We start from the raw sequence: 10,000 nt of genomic DNA on the forward strand, positions 1-10,000 counted from the left end.
GCGCACCCTGCTGGTCAGGTGGATTACACTGGCGCCGTTGCCTCCCTGATCCCGTTACACCGAGGGCACGGTTCGCCCGGCCGGGGGACCCCTCAGGACCTGGCCCTGCAAGCCCGCTGGCCCCTCTCCCCCGTGGACTCCTGGCTGGCTGGGGCTGGGTCCGGGTCCTGGTAGTGGACCTCCGGGCCGCGGGCTCCTCTGCTGTCTTCCTAAGCTTCTCGGCGGCTCTGCCTCTGGGTTTGTTCGAGTTGCAGGTCTGCCTCTTGGCGGTGGTGGCGGTCACCTTGCGGGCGCTCTTCCTCTGTCTCTTGGGGGGTTTGGGGGTCGGAGGCATGGCTGAGGGTGTGGCAGTGACGCTGGGGGGCAGCAGGCATGGGAACCAGGTGAACAGCTGCCTCCTGTTCTCAGGACTCCACTTTCACTTTTCTTACTCCCTTCCTTTTCTTATTCTTGGAGGAAGGACAACACGACGGGTTAAATGCAGAGATCAAATTTTGTGGGCTGGCCGCTCCTGCATGCGCGAGCTGTTGAGCGTGTCCCTCGGTGTCGCCGCGCCCCGCACGCGTGCGTTTGTGTGTCAACAAGCAGTAGGACAAAAAACGTGGATTTCATTTCATTCCTCCGCCTTTATTCAAGATCTAGGACAGTGACACCTCGCTGCTGATGCTTTCCCACGTTGAAACAGCCTGTGCGATGATCTGGAGAAATAAAATACAAAATAAAAGACATCAAATAGGGAGATTGCACTAAAGAGGCAATGATTTGATGTTTTGAAGACTCGATTGGAAGCAAATGGAAACTATATAATAACGCATCATAAGTATACTCTTGTTCACTTTCTACAGATAATGTATTTGTAGTGTTCCTACCAATAAACAAGGATCTTTAAGGTAAGGAATAGCGTTGGACCAGTCAACTAGCTCGATTCGTGATGAAAATTTCTCACAGAATGGGTTGAGTGTTGTGTATTAATCTAAATGGAATAGGTCAACCAATGGGAATATAGACAACTGGCTGTTTTACTTTTTTCTGGCCTAAATCCTCTTAACAATAAAAATGAGAGGAAGTTGGCTAAATGACACGACTGCTTCAAATCTGACACTGATAATATGATTGTAACCGTGTTATAATATTATTATTACGTTACTCCCGAGCAGGATTATGAGTAATGACTATAGGCCTGGCCTAATAAGCACTCATCACTTGACCGTGTCCACGAGCACACCGAGCATTTAACACTCGTGGCATCGAAGAGCTTTGAAAGCAATCCGGAAACGAGGGTTCTGTTGATACGGGTTTATTTACACGTTTACTTTAAAAGGCAGCTCGAATTCTTCACATACCAGAAAGACAGTTGCAGTGTCTGAATTTCTAATAATACTCCAATCCTCCGGGACGCGGGGCCGGGGGGGGGGTGATCTTCACTGGTTTCCCTCCGCGGCAAATATTGCAAGTTAGTAGCCTAGATCCTCTTGACAACACGGATACATTTGACACAACCGATAAATAATTTGTATATCTAGCAGAACTGGATACTATAATGCACGCTCGTAGTCGTGTTGAGAACAACACCCTTTAAAACGTAAATCCCTCTTATGTCAATCCATTCAGGGCAACCCTCCCTCGCTCGCTCCCTCTCCCAGACTCCACCGACCAGCAGTCTCAGATCGGCCCGACATGTCACACGAAAAACCCGGAATGGACTTTCAATAACCCATGCAAAATCATCCCCAATACGATATCAGATTTGTGCACATAATCTAAAATTAAAATAAATATGAGTTAATAAATGTAAATAGATGTGAAATATTAAGTAACGTGTCTAATCACGGACCTCAAGAGCTTTGACAATATGAGGAACTGCGTTATTGTATTCTTTTTTATGAACATAAATGATGCCAGACATGAAGAACTGACTGATCATCTCACCCCATGGCGCGAGGCTCACACACCCAGAATCTGATTAAAAAAACACTAAAAACGCCAAAAGAACAGCAGGGGATGACGTCACGACGACCGAATCCCTCGCTTCGTCATTTACGTGCGACGGTTCGCCTCGGATGAAGGACACGAAAGCGGGTCGGAAAACACATGTGCCTCTCCTTTTGCTCTCGTTAACATAATTTTTAATATTATCGTAGCTAACGATACAGATTACCCTCATCAATAGCGACTCTTTTAACTGTATCCGCTGCTGGGTGTGTCCGCGCTAGCTTGTTTACATGCATGGCCGAAGCAGGAAGCGCTAGTGACGGGTTCGTCATTCACCTGACAGTTAACCTTGCATCTGGTAAGATGGGTCATGTGAATTAGTATTAGGTCGGTATAAGACGAACATGTGATGTATTGACTTAACCGGCGTTTGAGCGCTGTCTAACGTGATTTGCTGCCATAGTATCTATGCTAGCACTAGTTACTACCTCGCAGCAGTTTGGTCACTCAATAACTAGGCTACTTTTGTCAGAGAGTTTGCTAGCTGCTTATCTAAAGTATGCTCTGTACACTTTGCATTCCTTTTTCATTCAAAGCATGCTTTCCCAGGGATTCAAATGTGTGCCTTTGACTAACTTACTAAGGTTAGCTTTGTTTTGTCTGATGGTGATTACTGTAATAACGTGTAATAACGTAGCGTTGTGACAGGCTCAACATGTATATTTGCTCTTTCTCACTCACTGTAGGCGGATGTAGGCCAATTTGAGTTCTCAACATCTCGAGAATGACAACGGAGGCAGCTGTCTCCACCCCTGGTCCATCTCAGAGGGACTACTACTGGGTCCGCTCCTTCGTAGCTGGAGGTAGGACCTGGTCCTCCCTATCATTCTGAATCTAGCATTTCTAGTCATACTAGTATAACAAAAGTTCTGCTCATGTTAACAATATACACTCTCTGGTTCATGTAGGTGTAGCAGGATGCTGTGCCAAGTCAACCATCGCTCCTCTGGACCGAGTCAAGATTTTACTACAGGCCCATAACCCCCACTACAAAAACCTGGGTAATAGTCTTATATCTGATTACTTACTACTCCGCTGGAAAATGTTTCATGATGTCTCTCCAGACTGATCTCTCCTCTCTTATCAGGTGTGATAGCTACTCTCCAAGCGGTGCCCAAGAAAGAGGGCTACCTCGGCCTGTACAAAGGCAATGGAGCCATGATGGTCAGGATATTCCCATACGGAGCCATCCAGTTCATGGCATTTGACAACTACAAAAAAGTACACCTTCACCCTCTTGAATGACACTTGTTCTTCTGTTGAAGTGGAAATGGGTTATGGCCTAAAATGTTGATGGTCCTTTAAGCAGGAGAGAGATAATATAGGATGAGACTTGTCTCTCACCATAGGCTGTGGCTTCCATATATTGGTGAAGATAGTGAAGTGAACCTTTGCTCCTAGTCCGTCTATTAATAGCTGTAGCTGACACATTACCTTTTCATTTGTAGTGGCTCAGTAAACGCCTGGGGATCTCTGGACACATCCACAGACTCATGGCTGGATCCATGGCAGGTAATCTCCCTCACACACTGATAAAACCACTGTTTGCTTTGCTTCCCCCCTGATACGGCTCTCCCAGAGCACTTACCCAACACAACCTGGTTTGAGAAAAGAAAAATGAACTTGCAAACTAGTCGATATATAAATGGCAAATGGACTGCACTTATCTAACTAAGCGCTTTTATCCAAAGCGCTTTACAGTGGCCTTTCATTCACACGCACATTCACACGCCAATAGAGGCAGCTGCCTTGCAAGGTGCTAACATGCTCATTGGGAGCAATTCAGGTTCAGAGTCTTGCCCAAGGACACTTTGACATGTGGACAAGAGGGGCCGGGATTTGAACCGCCGACCCTACAATTATTGGATGATCCGCTCTACCTCCTGAGCAGTATGAAAATGTGATTTTGAGTGTCACTCGATGACACAGACAAAACACCAAGAGCTATGACATGACCAGAAAAAGGTTCAGATGGACGGTGAATTATGTTCTGGACCTTTTAGTGCTGGTTAGATTTAGATTTCCTGGTCTACAGTAAAAGAATGCTTCTTTCTCACTCTGACCCCTTTGCTGTTGTCTGCTTGTGTTGTGCCCTTCACCCCAGGTATGACTGCAGTGATCTGCACCTACCCTCTGGATGTGATCCGCGCCAGGCTGGCGTTCCAGGTGACGGGGTATCATCGCTACAAGGGGATCATTCACGCCTTCCAGACCATCTACCTGAAGGTAGCAGTCGCATGGCGGTCTAGTCGCACGGTCTAGTCACATGAATGGTCTTGTCAAAAAGATGACATGCTTTTCAGAGACCTTTTTATTTTGTGACAATACTGTTTTTTTTCTCCTTTTTATAGGAAGGGGGCATCCCAGGGTTCTACAGGGGTCTGACCCCCACCCTCATTGGCATGGCCCCATATGCAGGTTAGTTATAAGCTGAGAATCAGAGGTCAAATGGTGTCTTTCTGTGTGTCTGTGTCTCTCTCTCTCTTCCCCCCCCCCCCCCCCTCTCTCTCTCTCTCTCTCTCTCTCTCTCTCTCTCTCTCTCTCTCTTTATTTATCTCTTTTGTTACTCCCTCCTCTCTTTCTTCCCCCAGGGTTCTCCTTCTTCACGTTCGGTACCCTGAAGAGTCTGGGTCTAGACAACTTCCCAGAGCAGCTGGGCCGGCCGTCCTCAGATAACCCCGAGGTTCTGGTGCTGAAGACCCACGTCAACCTGCTGTGTGGTGGGGTGGCTGGAGCCATTGCTCAAACCGTGTCGTAAGTCGACCAGTGAAGTGCCTGCTTGATTTGTTTTTGTGATTCAAGATCAGTTTATTGCCATATGTATATGGTTTACAACAAATTTGTTTAGGTCGATGGTGCATACACTGATGGAGACAACATTAGACAGGGTGCAGGACAGAACAGGACAGTGGAAAGACAGGACAGTGCAAATACAAAATACAATATATAAAAATAAAATTGTGATTGGTTTATTTAGGGGGAGGGATATATCGATTGGTTATTGGATGTTATATATATATAGCTGATTGTTTATGCTATGGAGATTTGAATTTGAGGCTGAACAGCTGATCTGACTGTGCTTCTGTGTTTGTCCCTCTAGTTATCCTCTGGACGTGGCCAGGAGACGGATGCAGCTAGGAGCCGTGCTTCCTGACTCAGACAAATGTCTGTAAGTGGCACCATCGTCTCCCTTCCCTTCCAAACCCAGCAGTACGTTGGGGCCCATCCAGCCCCAACTGGGATTTTTCTTGAAATACCTGGCAGCAGTCGCCAGAGGCGTTAGTGTTCTGTGGAGCTAGAGCAGCACGCCACCAAAGTTTTAATCGTTTGTCTCTCACACTGTATAAATACTGCACCAGAGAGTGCATCTAGAACTTCTCCTCGTACCGTAGATACTGATTTAGGACAGGCAGTATGACACAATGACGCAAGGATAGACTCCACACTAACGCAACAGTCGTCCTCCTTACAACGAGACCTTGTGTTTGTGATTATGTCAGCCCTAGCCTGTGTGCCTGTCTGTGTCTGTATGAACCAGGCCTGTTGTTGCCGGATGTACACAGATGAGTTGAACACTTGGAAATATCTAGATATATTATTCACATGTGTTTTCACAGAATGTAGGCAGCTCGAATGCCGGCTACTCCTGACGACATGTCGAATGTGTCCTTGGGCAAGACACTGAACCCCAAATGCTCCCAATGAGCAGGCTAGCACCTTTCATGGCACCTGCCGCCATTGATGTGTGAATGTGTGTCTGAATGGGTGAATGAGGCCTTCATTATAAAGTGCTTTGGATAAAAACACTATACAAGTTCCATTTACAATAGACAGACAGAGACAGACAGACAGACAGACAGACAGACAGACCAGACCAGACCAGACCAGACCAGACCAGACAGACAGACAGAAGTCTTTTATTTAGACAGGGAAGAACATACTGAGACCAGGTCTAATTACAGACATGCCCTGCTTACAAAAAGAGTATGAAAAATACAAAAGACTGATAAGTACAGAGGTTGAGTAGAATGATTATTAAAGTACAGTAAGGAAATGACTAGCATCAATGGCATTTACAAACTGCAGTCCCATAGGTATCATTTGTTTGCAGGGGGATAAGGGATGGTAGCTTGTTCTGTTCCAGAGTTTAGGGCCCGCAATGCAAAAAGCAGCGTTACCCCAATTAGTTCTAACCGTAGAGACGTTTAATGCTAGTGGTTCGTGTGAGCTAGCGGGATAGTTTGGAACATGAAACGAGAGGAGCCCTATCGCTATGTAAGTATGCAAGTCACTAACCTTTCGTCTCTCCCTGTCTTCCGCGAGCAGCACTCTCAACAAGACTCTGAAGTACGTGTACCAGCAGTACGGGGTCCAGAAGGGCCTGTACCGGGGCCTGTCCCTCAACTACATCCGCTGTGTGCCCTCTCAAGCCGTGGCCTTCACCACCTACGAGTTCATGAAGCAATTTCTCCACCTCAACTAGCCTGGCCCTCCGCCCCCCCACCTCCAGCCCAGCCCAGCCCAGCCCAGCCCAGCCAATACACACAGCCTGACCAGGGCGCCTTCCCCCTCAGCCCCCCAGCCACAGAGAGCCAGGGGCCGGCAGGGCGCTCTGCCTGCGGCGAGGCTCAGCCCGCTGGCCGGCTGTGTCTGGTCTGTTGGCCCCCACCTAAGTGACTCGCCTCCTCTCTTGAGATATTTACGGCTTTCTCCTGCCCCCCGACCTGCGCCTTGGCCTCACACAACACACCTGGCAACCGTCGCCATGGCCACCAGGGACAATGGCGCGCCCCCCTTCCCACCCCTTTTGCTAGGGCGGGTGGCCGAGCGCGATTCTGCGCTCCTTAACAACGACAATGTTGGCCACGCCGTAGCAACTTGATTATGTGTCGACCAGCCACCCTCGGAAGTCCCCCAGCCAATGACAGGAGATTACAATGGGCAATCTGCCTTCACCAATCAGAGATCACCTAGCCATGGTACCTGACGTGGGATTGATTCCAGGTCTGAATACAGAGTACAATAAGAAACGGGTTTATTCAACTCTTACCTTCGTTTGTTGAGAAAACGGAGGTTCAAGGTAGAAGTCTATCTCCGTCGTTCCATAACCTGTCATCAAAGTTCTGAAGTCTTATTTAACATTGAAATAATGTTATACGCGCTAGTCTCTTAAAACAAAAAAAAACATTTCAGCGGGGGAGTTCTCTACTAGTGTCTTTCTGGGTGTATCAGTGTCGTTCTGGGTCTTTGTGTGTCTTTAATTTCTTTGGTGCAAGCTTGGGGTCCAATGCCTTATAGATGAGCCTCTGTCTGTGTGTGTGGTCTACTGGGTCTGTTCTGTACCAAACTACAGTAGTAGCCTGTGAGTGTGCGGCCTACTGTGTCTCTGTTCTACGCCAACCTAATACCCTACTTTTACATGAGGGACAGTCACACATTCACGGTGTGTTACCATGCCAACCATGCTGATTGGCACGGTGATGTGCCGGGTTGCAGTGAGGTCTCCAAGGCCTGAGAGTTGAACCAGGAAGTGAGGGAGAGATAAGCTAAATGGAAAAAGTCAAGGTAAGATTTATGCATGATAGATAGATACGAGCGAGCTTTATTTACGGTGGATGTTGAGCCTGCTAGTCTGTTCAGTCAGGTTGGTGGCACCTCGGGGGCGTTCTTGTAGGGTTAGATAAGGGTTCTTGTAGGGTTAGGTAAGAGTTTGGAGGAGCTACTGAGATGGAAAGGGCAAAAGGAGCATTGTGGAAGATGCTATGTAATTTACATGTTAAAATTAGGTTAAAGAATTACTAATTCCAACACTTCAGGAAGAACTTGCACTTCAGAGATTTCGATGATTTTATTTAAGAAAAGAGCTTATATGTGTGTGGCCACTGGGTGGCAGTATTGAGTCAAACATGTTTACCGTATATGTAACTGGATATGGTTGACTGTACTACTAATAAGCCTTCATGTACAGTACAAATATGCAACTCATGGTCTGTCCATGTGTAGCCTGAATATGGACATCAGTTATACATTTGTGGTGTCTGTCTTGGTTCTGCTGCTTGCTAAATGAAGAGTTGAGTTAACATAGGCACACCCATGTCTCCATTTTTGATCTTCCCCTTCTCCACCACACTGACCTATCACAAGAAGATCCAGTTTTTAGATGATTTATAGAGATTATTTATTTGGGATTGGGTTTTTAATCAATCCAAAATAGAGATTATTTCTTTGGTGTTTTTTTAATCTATCCAGTTTGTAGAACCATGCATACATGGAAGAGGATAGGATGAAAGGCGCTGTAGCCAGTAGCTGTCCAGGACGAATACAGGACAAAACATTCTGTATGTGACCACCAACGTAGAGTGAGACGGAGCTTTCTGGAGCAGCAACACAGTGCAGATGAATCATGTTTACAGAAGCCCGCTCTCTGTATCTCCCCACTTATAGTACACAGGTTACCTTAAAGCCTATCACGTTTCTACACACATTCATCGCTCATCTCTGATTGGCTGCAGGATACTTTTCATACTATTAAGACTTTAATGGATTGACACCAGCTTGTGGAAGTGTGGCCTGTCATTGTCTTCAGATATGTGAATGTATAGTATGATAGAGATGTACTGTAATGTATATTATGCTATAGTAGAGATGTACTGTAATGTATATTATGCTATAGTAGAGATGTACTGTAATGCTGTTGGTTAGAAAGGGAAGTCATTCGTAGTTATAGGAACTACTGAACAATTACATTTATTTTTTATGTTTTATCAACGTTTTGCTTTGTCTGCTTATATAAATTGTAAAGATCTGAATTATAAATTATATGAAATATTTGCCTCTGATGTGACCCATGCTCAGCAAATAAAGGCGATGTAGGCCTATGGTTATACATTCAACTAGTCTGTTGCACAAACGTGGTAACAACAATTGTTTCTTGTTAAGTCACCACCTAGTGCATGGCCAAGGAATCTGTGTGACCTTGTTCCACCATTAATCCAGTCATAACACCCTAGTTAGTATATTCAGTCACAGCAGCTTGCTAGCTAGCGAGTTGATGTAATATGGGAGAAAGATCCACACATAATCTATGTCCCAAGAGTTCCTGAGTCCCAAGCACATCTCTGCTAGCATCTGTTGGAAGAGACTTTTACATCACTTTTACTACTAGGCCTACATAGTTTGGAGTGGAGTTCCTTTCTTAAATTGCATCTGCATCTAAATTACATATTTGAGGCAAGCACACACTTTGTTCAGAAAATTCACCTACAGTACATGACACAAGTCTTGCCTTGGATTTCATAAAGAACGAACATTGAGTGAGACTTGCCGTTGCGCCAGAGTTAACAGGATACTGCAGCATTTCCTCCACCAATCAGCTCTGTTCCCTTCTTCACAGATCTAGAATCTTAAACTCTAGATAGGGACTATCTAGTGGAATAGTAGTAGGAACATATTTGCATTTCTTATCCTGACATCAGAACACAATAACTTGCTGTTGTCTTATGTCACAACTCACCAGCTGATTTGATTATATGAGGTAAATGTGTTGGTGTAGAACTGTGGAGTAAGCCTATACCGTGTGTCCCTACACACCCACCCATGATGCACTGCACTGTGTTAACACTTGGTCCATGTTTCTCCTCATTTGGAGGCTTGGTTGGAAAGAAGCACAGGGGTCTTAATCCTTATCTGAGCTGATATTGTTACAGGCGAGCAGTGAGCACAGTCTATATGGGCGTGGTACTGAAGTCTCTGTGGTGTGTTAGAGTACTGTAGTATGTTAGAGTACTGTAGTATGTTAGAGTACTGTAGTATGTTAGAGTACTGTAGTATTTTAGAGTACTGTAGTATGTAGGACACATTGACTGAGCAGCAGTCCTTACCTGCTGTGGTTCAGGCGTTTGTTGTGCAGTCGGACTTCATGAGAGAGCAGCGATGATGATGTCAGAAGAGAGCGAGGACCAGTCAGAGAGGGAGTAAGAGTGCAGGTGAGAAAGAAAGGGAGGGAGAG

At 45.9% G+C, this 10,000-nt stretch overlaps 1 protein-coding gene across 1 annotated transcript; it reads left to right on the forward strand.

The window, feature by feature from the left end:
* The first annotated feature begins 2,062 nt into the window (after nt 1-2,062).
* On the forward strand, nt 2,063-8,853 carry slc25a16 (solute carrier family 25 member 16). Its single transcript, XM_084458847.1, has 10 exons — nt 2,063-2,290; nt 2,679-2,795; nt 2,901-2,993; nt 3,080-3,213; nt 3,441-3,504; nt 4,097-4,218; nt 4,344-4,410; nt 4,584-4,746; nt 5,093-5,161; nt 6,319-8,853. The coding sequence occupies exons 2-10, from the start codon at nt 2,717-2,719 to the stop codon at nt 6,473-6,475; spliced, it is 948 nt and encodes a 315-aa protein (XP_084314973.1). The 5' UTR covers nt 2,063-2,290; nt 2,679-2,716; the 3' UTR covers nt 6,476-8,853.
* Nucleotides 8,854-10,000: the final 1,147 nt, after the last annotated feature.

This window comes from Borostomias antarcticus (genome assembly GCF_949987555.1).
Source record: "Borostomias antarcticus genome assembly, chromosome: 25".
Classification (NCBI taxonomy): domain Eukaryota; kingdom Metazoa; phylum Chordata; class Actinopteri; order Stomiiformes; family Stomiidae; genus Borostomias; species Borostomias antarcticus.